Source organism: Herpailurus yagouaroundi, unplaced genomic scaffold (genome assembly GCF_014898765.1).
Source record: "Herpailurus yagouaroundi ecotype Mexico unplaced genomic scaffold, PumYag 213, whole genome shotgun sequence".
In the NCBI taxonomy this organism is placed as follows: Eukaryota; Metazoa; Chordata; class Mammalia; order Carnivora; family Felidae; genus Herpailurus; species Herpailurus yagouaroundi.
The window spans coordinates 15,320,467-15,338,826 of record NW_024412444.1 but is presented as its reverse complement, the minus strand read 5'-3'; the positions used below and the strand labels follow the sequence as shown (position 1 = coordinate 15,338,826).

Here is an 18,360-nt window from a genome sequence, read left to right as displayed (position 1 = left end):
TGCAAGTCAATGTTCCCCTCCAGAAAGCATCTCTGTGCGCATCTATACTGCTTGCCCTTTGGCTCTGAATATGGTTGGGATCATCCAGGGCTTCACACCCGGTCAGCAATCTGAGCAAACAGCCCCCCCCCCCCCCCCCCCACTGAGGAGCACGGTGAGCAGGCCCAGGCCCTGCCCCACAGAAGGGCCACTCGGGGCACAGAGCACGGGCCCAGCCTGAAGACAGCTATATAAGGACGCCATGCTGGCTGAGAATGTGGGGAAGGCTCCAAGCAGCCACCCCCACATGCCCAGGGGACAGGCGGACTTCCGTGCAGGCAGCAGGGAGGACTGCCTATGGCTTTGCTGTCACAGGGGGACAGACTCCTGCAGTCCCCTGGATCTGACAGTTCCACGCACACAGGGGACACTGAAGCCTGAGGACGGAAGAACCGCTCATGAGCCAAGGACCTGGAGTTCTCACAATGCAGGCGGACCGGTGGGAGTGGCGAGGGGGAGGCTCACCCTGAGTCTGAGAAAGGAGCAGCTCAGTAAGCAGACTACCACTGGCCAGAAAGGGGCCTCGACCTGGTTTTGTCTTTAAGGGGTGTGAGCTGGCAAGGAGGTGGTACAACTAAGGGCCCCAGAGGAAAGGGGTTTTGAGGTGACCTGGTCCTGCAGAGCCTTGGGGTCCTTGGAAGCATCTCAACATCTTCTGTGGAAGGCAGGGGGAGGGGTGAGCCTCGGGCCCCCACCTGCTTCACTCTGAGCAGTGTTACTGTGGCCTGTTTTATGCAACAGGCTCCAGCTCTAGTCCCTTTTCCGATGGGAGGGAAAACTGAGACTCAGAAAGGCAGAGACTGGTCTGAAGCCACACAGCTCAGCGCCAGTTCACCACGTCCAAGACTTTCTGGCATGTGGCAGTGGCTGTAATGGCACCTGCCTTATCCTCTGGGACCTCCCAAAAGCCCACAAAGGGTACAGAACATGCCCCACCCCCTACCCCACCTGCCCCTCCCCTACACTGAGCGGCTATGGCTGGTGACCAACTAACACCCTCCAAATGCCGGAGTCACTTGGGCATCCTCTTTATTGTTCCCCAGGTGCCGGTGCAGACTCCCTGGGCTGAGGGACCAGGGCTCTGAGGGACAGGTGGCAGTCCCAGAGGCAGCAGGTGAGAAGGTGCATTCTGGCATAAAAAAAGTTTTTGGGAAATGCTCCTGCATCTAGGAGTTGGCAGTGGCGAGAGGAATGGTGTGCACTTCTTAGCCAAAGACACTCTTGGCAGGTCCAGCTTTGGGCTTCTCAAAGACGGTCTCGGTGCCGGTCCGGGTGCCGCTGAACACCGACGGGGCGGTGGAACCAGCTAGTTCTGTGGGCAGGATGGGGAGGTGTGGGCAGGGGCATTTGTGGGGAGCGCCCCCCCCCCTGCTCAGGAGCTCTGGACTCAGGAAAGGATGCTGGGACCCCTCTCCCCATCCCCCCTCCCACTGACACCTCCCCCCTCCACCCCCACTGCCCAGGAGGATACTCACCACACTCCCGCATGACCTGGTAGGTCTTGGACTTGATTTCCTGGTTCTTGGCCAGGTTCCCACGGGCCCCCTTCAGATCTTCCTCCTTCACGGGGGGGCGCTTCTTCTTGATGGGGGCCTCCTGAGCACCAGCCTTGGAGAGCCCAGAACCTCATCTTACAACCCGAGGCCTCAAGGGTGAAAGCCCTTTCCTACCTCACTGCCTTGGCCCTGAGACCCCTCTTCTCTGGTCACTGAACTCAAGACAATTTAAGGCTACACTCCTCTTCCAGGAAGCTCTCCCAACCATGCTCCACCCCTGCCTCCACGTCTCTCTCTACCTCCCCCACAGACCAGGAGCATGGGGACCATGGCTACTGTGGCCTGACACTGCCTGCCTGGTCAGTCTCAGGCCTGGGAACGAAGGGCAAAGGGGAAAGGGGCTGGTTTTGAGTGGAGTTTCCTTGGGTAAATTCCAAGATCTGCTCATTGGGTGGCAAGGGCCCCTCAGGGATTGTCTCTCTCTCCCCCAAACTGCCGGCATTTGCCTTGTGCGTTTTGGGGTGGGAATCTGGTGGAAAAATCAGATGCCCGTGAAGTCGGTCCAAAGTCAGCACCCACCCATGGAGCAGGTAGCAAGGAGAACCTCCACTTAGCATGCCTTAGCGCTGACCTACAAGTCCATCCCTCTCCAGACTGGGGATATTCAGACTCAGTGCTTATCCTACCATTCAACCCCAGGCGCCCAGGAGTCTGAGGCCTCATTCCTTCTTAAGCCCTGGGGACAGGTGCAGGGAATTCCTGGTCCCTGAGTCTGGGCTGGGATCCTGCAGCAACACAGTACACCCCCTGCACCGAGATATATCCTGCTGGGGAGATGCCTGGGGGAAGTTATGCACCCACAGATCCCGCCTGGTGCGCACGCGCATACACACACACACACACACACACACACACACGGCTACAAACGAGTCCTATGGTCAACTTCTTCACACACAAAGGCAGACACAAATTGAAGTATCATACATGTTGTCTCTACCCTCCTGACAAGCCACAGAACAACACCAAACCCAAGATAAATGGGGGTTTGCCGGCAAGCTGGGGCCCAGCGCTGCCCCTCCTGAGCCCCGGCCTCCCAGGGGCTCACAGAGCTTCTCGTTACGCCTGCAGTTCAGCTCAGGACACAACTGTCAGAGGTGACAGTGTCCAGCTGTCCATTCCCACCCCCCCGGCACCAACCCGGCCTGTGCCGGGCCCTCCTACCTGGGACATGGTGGGCGTTGTGCGTGAGCTGCTGCAAAGGCTCCCCTCTGGCAGGCAGAAGCCGGTGGAAGAGATCGGGGCAGCGCCAGCCCTCTGGGGCTTATATAGTCCACTTGCCTGTCCCGGAAAGCCACTCCCCTCCTCGATGGGCTTCCCGATGATTCAGGTCCGCACAGCCTGCAGCTTCAGAGTTTATTCTTAGAGATGATAGGGGCTCGCTGAGCACTGCTGCCTGGGGGCCACAGCCCTGGTGGAAAAGGACAGCTGGGGAGACCCGGGGCCCTCGAGAACAGGTGCTCTTATGCAGGCGGGAGGTGCCAGGCCTGGCAGTGCGCAATGAGGATTTATGAGCGTGGGTCCTGGAATGTGTGTGGCAGCCTGAGCTGTCCACCTGGGTGTGTCCATCCCAAAGGGGTGGGTGTCCCTGAGGGAAGGGAGGGCCCTGGGCTAGGCTGGACCGCTCTGAGCTTATTTTTCCCTCTCTTTTACCCTTCTATGGATTCCAGAGGAAAGAGACTTTCCATCCTGCATGGCAGCAGAGCAGAAGCTTCCTGTGTGTGACACTTGGGAGCACTTGCTCACAGTGAGCACAGCCCCCCATGGTTCACAGGTGAGCAGCTGAGGCTGTGAGAAGCTCGGGGAGCTGCTTCATCTGTGTTTTTGCCCTCTGCCTGGCTCCTAGTGCAAGGGTAGCAAAGGGACAAAAGGCGGGAGGTAAAGTGCCCAGAAAGGACCAGAAGAAAACCTGCTTTGTGGTAAGGGCACTGGTGAGTGTAGGCAGGGAAGGGCACAGAGCCTCTGACTGGGTGAGGTCACCCAAAGGTGCCTGGCCTGACATTTAGGTTGCTGAAAGCAGGTGGGCGAGATCCAAGCCCATTCCAGGCGCTGAGCTGTGGAGAGAGGGACAGGCCCAAGGGCTCTCCTGAAGGCCATTTAGCTTTCTGCTAGCTCCTAATAGCCCATCCCTGAAGGGGAGACCCTCGGGGCGCAAGGCAGAACTCTCCACCTGAGATGGGTGTGGGGAGGTGATGTGGGTGGGAGGTCGGCCACATTCCAGCTCCTGGTCAGTGTGTGGTGGGGATTATTTTTATCCTTGGAGGCTCCAGGCAGACAGAACCCCACCAGGCACTGATACTTGGTTATCCCGAATACCACTCCACTGCTGTCATGCCTCCAATCTCCCCCTCCAAGTCCCAGGAGGCCAATGAGAGCCGTGCCAGGCTCAGGGGCACGGACCCAGGACTGCAAATGGGGCCGAAAGGCACCGAGGGTGGGCCCAGCCTGGGAAGGGTGCTTTGGCATTGCCCCCAATCCCACCACCCCAGCTGGCTCTGCCCAGGGAGGCACCTGCCTGCCAGCCCCGTGGCCTTGCTCCTCACCCCTCAATCTCCCAGTACTGCTTGCTCCTCAGTGGGAGGTAAAGCAGCTTTTACTCGCCTTAACAGGTAAGTGGAAAAGGCAAGAGTACTTTTAGCTTGTTCCCTTGGCAGATTCTGGCTCCGGTGTGTGTCACGAGGTGATGTAGGTTCATTCACACTTGGCTTCCTGGGGGAGAATCTTCTAACTCACTGGGGAAATCTTCTTGACCCCATTAAGCTGTTTCAACTCCAAAGAACACACAACCAACAGCCACAAGTGATGGGTTTTTTTAAAAAAAAAAAAAGGTATTAAGATGTGAAACTTTATTGTAAACCATTGTACAATGTTAAGTACATCATCTTCCCTTTCATTTCAAAAATGGGTTTCTGTGAGTCATCACTGATTAAACACCCCCACCAGAAGGGCAGTGGAAATAGGCCATGGTTTGCTCACATTGGTCTGAGTTCTAAGAAACATCATGAAAAGAGAAATCAAATGAAACCAACCCACCCACCCAGCCAGGAGCTCAAGGAGCTGACAGCCATTGGACCAGAAGTCCCTCACCAAGAGCAAAGCCCTTCAGAACTGCCAGTGCCGCACAGGGCAAAGCAGAGAGCTCTCCACTCCTGGCTGGAAGTGTGTGCAACATCTCAACGCCAACCCTACACCCTACAAGGTGGCTGCTTTGGCCAATGAGAAGTTCCTAGAGCCGTCTATGTTGGCCTGGCTGTGAAAAGGCCAGTGAGTTGTTGTCTGGAGGCCAGAGTGGGCTCCTGGGCAGCTGACAGATGGGGCCTCTGTGCTGCAGGCCACAGGACTACACTGCCTAGGATTTGAGCCTTATCTTTTCCCTTTAAAGGCATGATAGGACAATACTCGCCTAGGACTCCCTGTTGCCAGGAAGGGGCATGAGTTAAAGCTTGAGGCAGGAGGCCACCAGCATGCCTGTGGGTTAACTAATGGGCCACGGGCCCTTATCTTGAAGGTCTTCTGAGCAGACCAAGAAGCCACTGCCGCCCAGGATCTCACCAACATCCCCCTTTGCCACTGTCCACATGCCACTGACAACAAAAGGAAATAAGGCCAACAATGATTCCTTCCATTGAGATGTGACAGTTTTACCTCATCAGGTTATTTCCATCAGTTACAAGAAACTTGTTCATGACCTTGACTTATAAGCTTTCATCATGCATGGCTTGGCCTAGGTCCACGATAGCACACAATGTCCAGTTGGTGTCTCATGGTTTCTCAAGCACAGTGACGCTTGCCATGTGGCTGGGTAAAGAGCTGTACCTCATAAGGCACCTTGGGGCAGGTGGAGAGGAGACTCATCCCAGGGAGGGAAGGAGGACAGCTCAGGGGAAGTTCTGACCATGGCCCTCTGCATCTGGTCTCTCCTGGGACAGTGTACCACAGAAAAACCCCCAGTGACTGCAGGAAACACTCCAGGGAATACAAACTCTCTGTGTGTGTGTGTGTGTGTGTGTGTGTGTGTGTGTTATACACCCATGCACACACACACAGGAAGATAAGGCCAAACAGGCAAGGCCACACTGTCCAGTCCCACACACCACAAGGCCCTCTATGATTAGACACTCATCCCCTAGTCAGCCAGCTCTATGACTGTGGCTCAGAGACTAAAGCCCTTATTGAAAATCAGGATACAGGGAAAAACCGCCACTCACTCTCCACCACTTTGTCCCCCAAACCCACTGCCCAGCAGGCACTGGGAAGGGCCTTCGGAAGAGCAGATTGTTGAGGCTTACATAACCCCTACTTTCCATCTTTCGTGGACTGTGTCTCTCCCACTCGCTGTGCCTGGAGCTCAAGGCTGAAAGCACATCTCTGATTCTGAGCTCAGTAAGGTGCAGGAAACAGCGATGGGCACAGGTTGTTCAGACAAAATGAAACAGGAGGGAAAAGTACAGGGAGCCAGCAATGCCACGAGGGGCTGATGTGCAGCAGGCACAACGTTAATTCTGGTCTTCCCCAGCACCGATTCTCCAGGGCAGACACCTCACCGTGGCCAGGGACGGGAGGGGGTTAACAGCCTAAATGAGGGCAGAAGCGGACACAGCCTCTAGTCTTGCACGCAATCTTGCCTCCTGTGGCAGATGCCCACTTTTGCAGAGTCGCTGCTCACGGCAGTGACAGGTCCCAGTTCCTCTCAGCCCTCTGGGTCCAGACTCCCACAGGAAGAAGGGCTGAGAAGCCCACTCCCCCTGCCCTGCCCCTGGGTGGGATGTGAAAGGTGAGGCAGGCCCAGGGCTTAACAGTTTGGCTCCCACGCTGCAATTCAGACCCAATCTACGTAAGGGCAGCACTTTTGTATGTAGGTCTAAAAGGAAGGTTCTGGACCAGGTGGCCTCTCTGCACCTGTCTCACTTCCAGCTCCCACCTTAGTGGTGTAGTTATCTATTCCTTAACTTCTGTGGCTGCCTCTGGGCTGTGACAAAACCCTGGCTGCTCCACCGTGCTGCTTCCACAGCAGGGCAAGTGCCCAGGCCAACCCATTCCACTGTGGTCAGCAGACTCCTAAAGCTACGGGGGCCTGTGGCCATGCTGAGGAGTGGGGCCGCTCCCCGGGGAGGGCACATGGGCTTAGAAGCACCTCGCCTACCTGTGGAGGCAGATGGTAAACTCTTGCACCTCAACCTGCCCCGTCCCCAGCTGCCCTGTATCTTTGAAGGACGTGAGAAACAGGATCACTGGGCAGGCAGGGGTTCCTCAGACTATTGTGCAAAACAAGGGGATGCAGTAAGACAAGAGGCAGAGGGCAGCCTGAGAGGAAGTTCCTGGGGCTGGTCCAGCAGCTGGTTCTGAAGGCTGCACCAGTGGGAGGCAAGGAGGCCCAGACTGAATTTTAAACTACAGATTTGGAGGCTCTGAAGAGAGACAGGGAACACACAGGGCTGGCCTCGAGGTCTCAGTTTCTCTGGACACAGACCTCTTAGGCTCTTTTCTTGGTCACATTTAACTAAAACCTCTACCTGCCAGCAGAAAAACCAAGCCACTGGACAGAGCACTTCCTGTCCCACACGCACCGGGGCCCTAGATCGACCTTCAGACCAGCTGCCTCCCAGTCAGGCCTGCCCTACACAGACTCACTGGGTTTGTTCCTTTCAGATAAGGCTTCATCTCCCTTCCTGCTGAGACCATTTACCTCATCTTATCGCAGATTGCCTACAAATATTCCAAATTAACAAAACTCTTGACTTTTTCTTCCCACCAGTTCACATCTCATGGAAGGCAAACAAACCCATTTCTTTGGGGATTAAAAAGAGTTTTTAAATACAATAGTATGAAAATATAACTTAAAAATATAAAAGTCAACAGCGTACGGAAGACTTAAAAAATCTATGTTTTGCCCATTAGTCCCATAGGAAATAAACACATACTCAAAAAACATTAACACTGTGACAGCTCATAAAACCGGCTTTAGAAATCAGTAGTTACAAAGCCATTTCGAGTAAGAAAGCATTGCGGTTCCAACTTGGTCAATGAGTGACTTTTAGCCCCAAACGTGTTATGTGTCCACACGCCCAGAGCCTTGCGGAAAGGTTCTGCCCACAGCCTGTGTGTGTGCGTGTTTCCCTCCTCGATGCCACCCAGCCAGACACAGGACGGGGCTTCTGGGTCCCTCACAACACCGTCTGGGACAACGACAGACAGACAAAATGCCTCGCTTGCATATTTGGTCAGTGTTTGTAGTGCAACTGAGTGGGAGCCTCCGGCTGCCGCAAACCCCTCGGCGCCGGCCCGTCCTCCCTCTGTCGAGTCACAGTAGTCTGGGAGGGGGCGGAGACGGCAAGAGGGGCGGAGGTAGAAGAGGAAGGGCAGGGAGGAGGGAAGGAAGGACCCGGCAGCCGGCTGGGCCCCCAAACCTGACCCCAGCGCAGGAGTGTGTCACACGGGCAGCCCGAAGCGGTGCTTCTTCTTCTTCGCGGGCTTCAGGGGGGTCAGTCTGCGCAGGTCTTCCTCTACGTCAGACTCCTCCATCTCGTCATCGGCCGAGATCAGGATCTGAGGCGGGGGGCGGGGGAGGCACGGTCTGCGTCACCACCAGCGGTGCCTTCTTCCTCTGCCCTCCCTCCACCCCAGCACCAGGGTGCCTACCCCTGTGGGAGGCCTCTGGTCTCGTGTTTCTTGAGGAAAGGGTGATGGGGAGGCCCCTTTACAGAGTGAGACCACCCCAGACTTCACTTACTCTCAGGATATTCACGGGCTACTGAAACCAGCATCGAGTTGACATACCCACCTCTCTGGAGTGCTCCCCACTTCTCCATCCAACCTCCGGCTGGAACGGAACCCCAGTCAGAGCAAACTCAGCAAGGACCCACAACCTAAGGTCATCCTGGCAAAAAAGCCCAATCTTGACCAGGGGCATCACAGGTCTTTGAAGTTGCCTTCAATACAGCAAAAGCAAACAAAAGGGTCCCCTTTCTCAAGAGGAAAAGAACATCTGTGGAGCACATACGAGGCAAGTGGGTTTCAGAGCAGCTGCTTTAAGCCAACTTTGTAACTTGTGAAGACAAAAGGAGCCCTTCACTCTTCTGAATCCCTGGAATGACGCGGCCACGGAGCAAGGGCATCCAGGGCAAACTCACTCACTGCCAACCTGCCACACCACTTGCCTGGCTCCGCAGACCTCTGGGCACCACAGAAGGACAGGGACAGTTGCAGCTGTACAGGGGACCATGAGCTCATGCTCTCCCGGGGGCAGGATGGGGACATCACCTCTTCCTGGACCACTCCCTTGGTGGCTGGCTCCCAGATTAAACCTTCTCTCTGGCTCCCGACTGCCTGTACATGTGTGCCCCAATCACAAAGCACCTTGCCTGTCTCGCCGAGACCTTTGCCTGTACCTCATTTCTTGTCATCCCATCCTACCCTGAGGAACACAGGCCACTCTGGCCATGATGGATTTCACATTGCCCAGATGCATTACCACACGAGCACGACTGCTCATGAGTCATTGCTTCTGCCTGTAGTGCTGTCTGTCATTCACCCAATGTTCACCAGGCTCTTGCAACACGACAAGCCCCGGGTCGGATCCTAGGCACCCCTAGAGAAGCCATGGGCTTACCCTCTGTCCTGCTCTTCTACCCAGCTTCCAAAACTCCCTCCAGGATGCCCCCAGGAGTTAAACAGACTGTTCCAGGGTCCTCACAGGGCTTTCGTTAACACCTCAATCTCAAAACGATCAGTCTTACAGAGAGCTCTTCAGACACGTTCACCTCATGCAGTCTGAAGGTCTCTCAGGGAAGATGTCACCACAGCCATTTCTGTAGCCCCACCCTGGGGGCTGACAAGGCCCTTTCAGGAGGCAGCCTTGGCCTCACCCTGCAGCACACAGAAGTGCAGGCTGCCCAGGGAGTGTAACTTTGCCTCCATGCTCCTAGTTATGACCACCAGTCTCCTCCAAGTCCAAACCCTTGAATGTAGGAAACCTGAAAATATGGGAAGGTGAGGTTCCCTGGGAAGGTCTGGCTACCCCTACGTTTTAGACTTTTCTAGTGAGCTCAGCCAACACTTCCGCTGCTCTGTAGTGGTGGGCAGGGATTCAAACACCTGAATGCTTAAAGGTCAATGATCAGGCTCAGGAGAGTCTGTGCCAGCTTCCCTGGAAGGAAAGGCAGGGAAAGGCAGCCCCTCCCTTCCCTGTCTTCCTCCACTGGCGGAGGGATTGGGGAGGGACTGTCGGAGCCCTCACCACACTGGGTGCTCCACCTTCCTGCCCTGGGAAGGCCAGGGGCTGCAGGGATGGGTCCCTGCCAGATGGAGCTGTCAGCCTCTTCTCTCTCCCCCTGGCTAGTGCTGAGAGGACCAGATGCAAACAGAGACCAGAGACCTCCCTGGGTCAGGTGGTAGCACGGGGGCTCAGCCCTACCTCAGACTCTGACTCCTCGTGGGATGCGGCCCTTCGGTAGCGGACCTTACTCCCATTCCTCGAGTCCTGGTTGGCTCCCCTTTCTTCTAGTTTAGCTTTCGTCCTCCCCTTTCTCATGAGGAAATTGTCCACTACCCAGAACATCAAAGCCTGTGGGGAGGGAACCTGAGCGTTACTCCGGGATAAGCCGTTTGTGAAAGCAGAGCAGACCCCATCGGCATGCCTCCTACCCGCTCCAGATTACGTCCAGGACAAGGGGAAGAAAACCCTCATCCAGTCCCCCTGCTCTCTCTCACAAGCTTTCAAAGAGACACCCACTCTCCACTTCCTCTGTTTCTACTTTCTTATCAGAGAACCGGCAAGAAAGCCCTGGCCCTCTTCACCCCGAGTGGTGGTGACTGATGGGGACAGCCTGCCTTGAGCCTTTGCCTTAGCCACTAACAAGGTCTCTGGGCTCCTGGTTGGGGCTCCTTCCACGGGCTGAGTGGCTGGCCTGCATAGTCGGCCATGTCTGTCAGCCCCAGGTGCCTGTAGCATTTCTTCTCACTGTTTCCTAATTCTAGCCAGTGTGCTTGTGAGTTTCTCTTGGAGCTCTGTGTAAAGGACAGGGAGAGAAGCCTGGCATCCTGATCTAGAAATCCTTGTCATGCATGTGGTGGGGCCTCGTTGGTGGGAGGTCCCCTGGCAGGGAGGGCAAGACAGTTCCCGGGACCCTCCATCTTGCACAGGGGGCCTGGAGCATGGGGTGTGCCTGTTGAGAAAGCAATCCTGCCATCTTCACGTCTGGAGTGGGGGTGGAGCGAGGGCAAATGCTCACACAGAGGGACGTGGGGGCCAAAAGGGGCTTTCTCTGTCAGACTCTGAACTGTGAATGGGACACTGGAAGGCAGAGAGCACGTGGGGGTAGGAAAATGCAACATGGCACTGACATTGACAAAGAACGGGACGATCAGCATGACGATGGCCAGTTTCAGGTCTGGGTTTTCAATGGGATTCAACAGGGCCACCTGTAAAGAGAAGCAGACTCCGTGAGGTAGGGAGACACCACAGGGAAGGCACCTGAGGGTGGGGGTGGCGGCACGGGTCAATCCATGAGGCCCTGAGCAGGGCGGCATAGCTTAGACCACAGTCCCCCAAACTCTGATGGGTAGAGCACCTCATGCCCAGGGCTGCACAGGCTGTCCCGAAGTGTGACTGCTAACAAGGCAGGCCAGGGAGAGCACTTGGAGCAGTTAGGGCTTTCACAGCTTGCCCAGGGCTGTGGACTCAGGAAATGTAGTGGGCTTACAACCACACACCAAGAGGCATGGAGGGTGGGGAGGCTTTGGGGAGATAGAGGGAGTGAGGTCAGTGGATGCTCATTACAGGCACTAGCAATGAGGTGCCAGGCCGCTTTCTTACATAAGTCCTGCACCCCAACCACCTCCCGAAGGACAACAGCTCTGAAAAGCCTTGGTTTATTTTCTTAAAAAATAAAAAGCAGATACAAATAAAACCAAAGGAAAGCCAAGTTCTGAGCTACTTGTTTCCGAAGGCTCTTTGGCTGGTTTCATGTGGCCACATGGAAGAAATGGGCACTGGGGCCAGAGGGCAAAGCCAAGGGAACCCTGAGAACAACGTGCAACCAGGAGCTTCCTGTGCCACCAAAGGGCTCAATTAAACCACTGGCAAAGACGGGTGCGTGAGGACATGTGCAGATGTAGAGAGCACCCTCCTGAGGGTTGCAGTCATGAGGCCTAAAGACCGCATCAGCCAGTAAGCAATCTGAGGGCAGAGACTCTTACTTCCATTACGTATCCCAAAGCTTAACCTAGAGCAGACGTTCGCATGATCCAAAGAGATGGAGGCTAAGTGGAAAAACAAGCTCCTGCTCTCGACAGGCGGCCCTATCACGTGGAATCCAGGCTGCATTCATGCAGGCAAGAAAGAAAGAAACAACAAATTTGGTTTTCTAATAAGGTTGGGAATGTGTGGGAGGTAGGGGAAAAAGTACCACCTTGCTTGGTGTCCCAAGGAGCTGGTAGAGAAGGGACAAGAGGCAAACCTTTTTCCACTGAAGTATGAGGAGGACGATGAAGACGACAGACTTCTCAAAAATCATGATCACGATGTAAAGAGCACACTGCCCAACCCAGGCTCCACACTGCAGAGGATCTCCTGTGGGGACAGTGGGTGTGCAGTCACGTGGGGCCCGGACATCACACCTCTGTCCCGTACCCACCACTCCTGTGAGCCCTCACGCCCCCAGCTCACACCAGAATGCCGGCTCTAAAGCCACTTAATGAGCCCTGAAAGCACCAAGAATCACTTCAGCGCAAGTAGACAAATGTGAGTGTTTTAGACAAAATCAGAGAATTCCTAATTTGGAGATACCAGCGTGGCATTTCTTTCAAGAGATTCTAAGATATAATTAAAAAAACTAAAGTTAGTAAGTGCTCCCTGCTGGGGCTCGGAGAGCTGGCTCTTTTTGTCCACTGGCAGAGCTGTGTGAAGCAAGACTGCTATTATTATCCGTTGTTGATTTTTCCAGTGACTGTGGTGCCACCCATCCTTTCCTCCATCTGTGGGCTGGCTGATGTTTGTGACTGCGATGGCAGCAGATAACCTCTTTGCTCATCTGCTACCCCCACCTACCCTCCCCGGCTGTCCCTGCCGCCCTCAGCCCTGAAGGCAGAATTCGGACTGGAGGGATTCTGATTCTGTCTACACAGGGCAGCCCAAGACAGCTTTGGCTGGGGACAAAGAAGAAAAGTGGGCAGCCCTCACAGCAAGGGGGCAGCAGTGAGGGGCTGTGCCTTGGGGCTGCGCCAAGGGTCCATCTGTGATCCCATCAGTCACTGTGTTTGAGAAATGGAGAAATCCCAACAGTCCAAGCTGGGGTACACGCAGGCCCTGGAGGGCCTCCAGAATGTTTCAACAGGGACTAGAAGGAAGGGTGGAGGACCAGTCCCAGGGAAGGATCTGTATCCTCAGGGACAGGCAGAACCCACAGGATGGGCCTCCCAGGGAGCCACACATGCCTCCCCAAAGTGGGAGACGCAGGGAGAGTGCGGTGGGGTCCCCGGGGCTGGCTCTGGGAGCTCTGCTGCACTTGTATGACCACCGCTGACCAGAAGAGCAAGGGTGGACGGTAGCTTTTCAGGGGAGGCAAAGGCCCTAATATAGGCAGTGAGAAGAGAACGTGACCCAGAGAGAAGGCGCCAGCTTCTCGTTGGAGTCTATGGTTTCCGTAGCCATCCCTGTCACAGGCCCCAGCCCTGCCAGAGCCTGCCAGTGGAAGAGCAAGTGAATGCCTTCACGCAGCTGTAATGGACACAATATCAGGCCATTCCCTTTTCTGGAAAGCCTCGGGAGAAGGGTAGAGAAGGCATGCAGAAGAGCCAAAGGGCCTTCCTTTGAGCTCGTTCTGTCTACTTTCACTTTTGGCATTAGACACAGCTGAGCCAAGAAACCGCTTCAGAAGCACAATCCCTCCTAGCCAGACTTTTAATGGAGTTCTGTAATCCCCTCAGTAAACTACGTGACCTTACTGAGAAAAGATCTCAGAAACAACCAATCAAAATATTTGTTAAAAATCATTAAGATTGGAGACAGAGCACTAGCCGGCAGTATCTCTGAATGGAGACTGGCGTGTTTAAAGTCAACAGAACAAGGGGCCACACTTAATGTCAAGAGAAAACCCACTTGCTCTGTGTGTCTGCTCCCTCTGCCCTTCAGTTTGAGGTGACTGACAAAGGGGGACGTGTTTTCCTCCCTCCCCTCGTGTTGCCCCTCAAAGCTTAGCTGCAGCTGCGGCTTGCTTCATTTACACGCTTTAATAAAAAACATGGTGGAAAAAAATGTAAAAAAACCTGTGCAAACCTGCTCCCACACGTCCCTTCCTCTGCTGTGTCCGGACCACATGCAGCCCCAGATGGAATGGGCACACGTGCGGTTTTTCAGATTTGTTTCATTTGAGAGCCTTTCAGACGTTCCCCACTGTCTCATCGTTTAAAAACAGACACGGCAGGCATTCTCGATGTGTCCTGCTTTTTACCACACTGGACAGCCTCAGGTTCACACATGGGTGTTTTTTTATTGAATAAGTTCCTCAGGATAAATCGCAGGAATAGGGGACAAACGGATAGAACATGTTTGTCTCTCAAGGCTTCAGGAAGGGGCCATTAGGACAGGGGCAGGCAGCAAAACCCACAAACCACTGGTGCCCCTGGGGCAGAGACCCCACTTTCAGGGCTTCCGCTTGGGGAGAAGCTGCCTGGTCATCTGACTGCAAGCACACCTGTCACCTAGATCTCGTCTCACCCCTCAGGGCCGCGTGGCTGATTCCTCAAGTCCCAGGTGCTTGTCAGCAAGTTCACCCTCTCCTCTAGGGACAAAGGAAGCACCTAGAAAACAAGCCCTTCTTCTTCGCTTAGCTGAGAAGAGAGCTCTGGGGCTTACATGGAACGATGGCCTCAAGCAGTGGGCTGGTCAACAGGTGCGGGAGACAGAATAACGGTCCCACAGAGAGACCACATCCTAGTCCCAGGAACCTGTGCGCGTGTCAGGTAACCTGGCAGAGGGGAGGGAGGTCGCCAACCAGCAGATTCTAAGAAAGGGAGAGCATCCTGTAGTATCCAGGTGGGCCCAGAGTGCTCACAAGGGCACTTCAAGCTGGAAGGAGGTGCTGGAAGGTCAGCGTGATACCGCATGAGAGGACCGGTTGCAGGCCCCTCGGAGGGAGGAAGGGGCCACGACCAGGCAGTGCAGGCAGCCTCTAGGAGCGGGAAAAAGCAAGGACATGGGTGCCCCCCTAGAGACTCCAGAAGGAACCAGTCCTGCCGACACCTTGACTTTAGCCCAGGGAGGCACACGTGGGATGTCTGAACTACAACTGTAAGGCAAGAAATCCGTGTGGTTTGAAGCCACTAATTTCCCGGTAACTTTTTATAGCAGCGATAGAAACCGGTAACATGGACAGAAACAGAAATGAGGCAACATCACATGCGCTGTCCTCCTCCGTCAGCCTGGGGAGGGAGGAATCGGGACGGTCCTGGATAAGGGGCAGCTACATCTGGAGACACCCGGCTTGAAGACTCCGGTTCCTAAATGCAGTGGTGGGAAGACAGGACCGCACGGAAGCAAGCAGCTCAGACAGCCGCTGCCTTCCCGACCCGCTGGGGATGGGTGAAGTGCCTGCTGTGACAGGGCCAGCCTGGCCTCCCCTCCCTCGAGTCATCAAGGGGCCATGGGTACACCTCCCACAGCAGTGGTCACCACAGTGCAGTCCAGAGCCCCGCCTTCCAGGACGGGTCTCAGTGGCAAGCAGTGAGCAGCACCGTCCTTGGAGTTGGTGGGAGAGGAGACCCCCCCGCCCCCCGCCCCACCTCAGCTGTGCACTGGCTCGCTGTGTCACTTAACCTCTCTGGGCATGAGCCTATAAGTGAGGATGGCAACGCTGTGGTCCGAGTGTGTCCTCTAAGCTGAGGAGTCATGACTCGGGGCTTCTCAGAAGCCTTCTCTTGAACCACAGAAGCACACGCTGTGTGTCAAACACTATCTTTAAGTCCGTGACTCACCAGGCATTGAGTAACGGGGCTAAGAAAAGCCCTCCCCTGAGTTCATCTCCCCTCAACGGAGACAAACAATTACTTAAGATTTCTAGAAATACCCAAGGCACTCAGAGCCAGCTCCATGAATCGGCTCCTTTTACATGTTGGTACCTTGTGAGTTTTCAGTCATCTAGGAGTGACCGGCTCTGAGGCCCAGACCCAGGAGCTCTGTGGAAGGTATGAACAGGAAACAGAGTGGAGGTCCAGAATTCCTTCCCTTTTGTTCTGTGTGTGCCCCTATGTGGCCAAGGCCCCGCTGATGCTGTTCCCACTGAGACCAGGAGCTCCTGCTCCCAAACAGTAGGGACCAGCTATGAAGGTGGTCCTGAAATTCCCAGGGTGTGGCAAGGCCTGAAGGAGGCTCCTGTCTCTGCAGCCCTGCTCAGGCCACAGCCATCCGCTTCCCTGGGAGTACGAAGTCGAAGTCAAGGGCGATGTGTTTGTGCTGGGAGACAGCCTCAGGGGAACTTCCTGCCCAGGCCATTGTCCCTGGGGCCTGAGGGGAGGGGGGGTGGGTCAAAGATGAGCCAGCAGCCAGAGGTCACCTGTTTTAAGCCACGTCTCTTTGAGGGAGGTTGCACCTGGTGTCCCTGGCAGCCGTATGTGCCAGAAACTGGTGGGGGCCAGCCTACTGTCAGGAGGCAGCAAGGCAACTTGGCCCCAGGGAGGGGAGAATCCTCCATCCTGCTCCTGCAGCCCCTGTAGTGAAATGGCCCAATGGCAGGACAAGCACAGACATGCGGCACAAAGAGGGCCAGTTCCCTACTGAGCACCTCCCAAACCAAGAGCCGTCCCTTCTCTAACGAGGTGGGCAGGCGGTGTGTACTCAGTGGGAAGCTCGGCACAGTGAGGTGGCCTTACAGCCAGCAGGTGTGGCCTCCAGTGCCCTCTGGTGGAAGAGGCCAATGTTGTGGCTCTCCCTGTGTCCAGGGTCTCTTGGCTCCTGCCGTCTAGTGGCAGTGATATGCGTACCTACCCACCTCAGATGTGTGGCACTCAGATACCAGCAGGGGACCAGAACTGGCCCCACATGCATACAGAGGAGACAGTCACCGGCTCCTGAACCCTTGAATCCACTGGCCTGGAGGGCTGTATGGGACAAGGAGCAGAGCCCCCTCTAGGAAGCGCCCCCCACACTCCATACTATGTTACCAATGTCCATGCTACGTTACCATATTCGCCAAAACGCAGAGACTCCCACTGCTGCCACTCCACCAAGACGCTGACAGCACGCACGCCCACGTAGATGAGCAGCATGCCTACGGTGGCGTCCAGGAGGAAGTTGATGAGGTACCTGGGAGGAGAGGACATAGCAGCACTGTCAGGAAGCAAGAGCCCCTGGTGGGCCAACTTCAAGCCTGATGCCCTGGTACTTTGGCCTGTTCTGGGGCCCGTGCAAGAGGCTGCGGGGCTCACTCCCAGGAACCCCAACGAAGCCTCCCCACGACAGTGTGCTGACACTCATCAGGGACAAAGAAACTTGGAAGACCTCAAACACTCCCAGCAAATGAAGACCTCTCATAAGACAGAGTGCCTGGAAACAGCAAGGGAGTCAGCAGGGAAACAGAACTTAATTCAGTAAAAGAGTCTGTTCCATGACACTGTTCACATCCTGACGGTCCAGTCCACCCAAAGCCCCGAGACAGTGCTCCTGTTCCAGGTCAGGGCCATGTGGCCCTTGTTCATCCCCATATTTCAGATTCAGAGCCTACCATGGAGGCAAGTACAAGTACTTCTAAGGAGTAGAAGCTTTATTCCCATGGAAAAGGCACGATGACAGGAGAAGGAGAGGAGGAGGGTCGGAAGAGCACTCCCACCTTGATCATGTGTTCTTGTAAGGTCTGTTCCCATGTGTCTGATACGCACCTCTTCCGTCACCAAGGAAAGGGCCTCCCTCGAGGGCCTGTACCCAGATCTTACTGATCACAGGCCCCAGTTCTCCACACAAAGCAGGAGACAGGCCATCACTGGGTCAGGTACAGCCCTCTGGGATGCCAAGTGGCTCGGAAAGCCTTCAAAGTAGTGCCAGATGCCACAGATCAACTGTGACACTTTCCACTTTCTGAGGCTTCAGACATTTTATGCAGACTCACAGCCCCCACCCTAAGATAAGGCCCAGGCTTTGGCGACATGCACAGCACACTGATACTGGAGGGGCGCCCTGGAGTGGCAAGAAAACCAGAGGGGAAGGTGGTTTCTCCCGTCTGCCCTTCCTCTTTAAAATCACAAGGGGTCACTCTCAGACCAGAGACCAAAGCACAGCAACTGCTTCCAAGGCAATTTCTCCAAGTTCACAGCTGGCCCTAAGCTAAACTGCTCTCGGATGCTTACATCTAATTGGTTTCAAGTGGTTCTCACATCTGAGGCTCACCCTGAAAATAACAAGAACACCTGATACATATACACACGTCAGTTCATTCATTTCCTCACCAAATATTTATGCCTACTGTGCGCCAGGCCCTGGGAACAAAGACAGAAAGCTCCATACCCTCTATCCAGCACAGATGAGACCTGCAGACAGCAGTGGGCCCCGAGCCAGACTGGCCAGCTTCAAATTCCACTCTGTCACTACTGAGCCGTGAGAACTTAACTTACATCCTCTCTGTGTGCCTCAGTTCCCCAAGCTGTAAAATGAGGATAACCAAAGTATCTAAATTGTAGGGCAGGATCAAATGAATTAACACATGTGAACAGCGCTTGCCACCTAGTAGATACTACACAAATGTGTTGTTTGAATCATAGCTCCTCAGAGTCACGAAAGCTT

The 18,360-nt window shown here is 55.0% G+C and overlaps 2 protein-coding genes across 2 annotated transcripts in view; both read right to left on the bottom strand.

The window, feature by feature from the left end:
- Positions 1-1,051: 1,051 nt before the first annotated feature.
- Positions 1,052-3,016, bottom strand: MUSTN1 (musculoskeletal, embryonic nuclear protein 1). Its single transcript, XM_040454821.1, has 3 exons — positions 2,757-3,016; positions 1,515-1,647; positions 1,052-1,351 (listed from the first exon to the last, which is right to left on the bottom strand). The coding sequence occupies exons 1-3, from the start codon at positions 2,763-2,765 to the stop codon at positions 1,245-1,247; spliced, it is 249 nt and encodes an 82-aa protein (XP_040310755.1). The 5' UTR covers positions 2,766-3,016; the 3' UTR covers positions 1,052-1,244.
- A 1,398-nt stretch (positions 3,017-4,414) lies between these two features.
- The window catches only part of STIMATE (STIM activating enhancer), a 54,283-nt gene continuing 40,337 nt past the window's right edge, over positions 4,415-18,360 (bottom strand). The window contains exons 5-9 of the mRNA XM_040454820.1: positions 16,769-16,890; positions 12,050-12,162; positions 10,935-11,012; positions 10,006-10,155; positions 4,415-8,138 (exon numbers count right to left, since the gene is read on the bottom strand). Coding sequence (XP_040310754.1) covers positions 8,022-8,138; positions 10,006-10,155; positions 10,935-11,012; positions 12,050-12,162; positions 16,769-16,890 — 580 coding nt within the window. The 3' untranslated portion in view covers positions 4,415-8,021. The remainder of the gene's footprint in view (positions 8,139-10,005; positions 10,156-10,934; positions 11,013-12,049; positions 12,163-16,768; positions 16,891-18,360) is intronic.

Excerpts from the sequence above, each read along its gene's own strand:
- MUSTN1 (XM_040454821.1), bottom strand. Across the intron at positions 1,352-1,514 it reads CCAGGTCATGCGGGAGTGTG|AACTAGCTGGTTCCACCGCC; the intron begins GTGAGTATCCTC and ends TCCTGCCCACAG.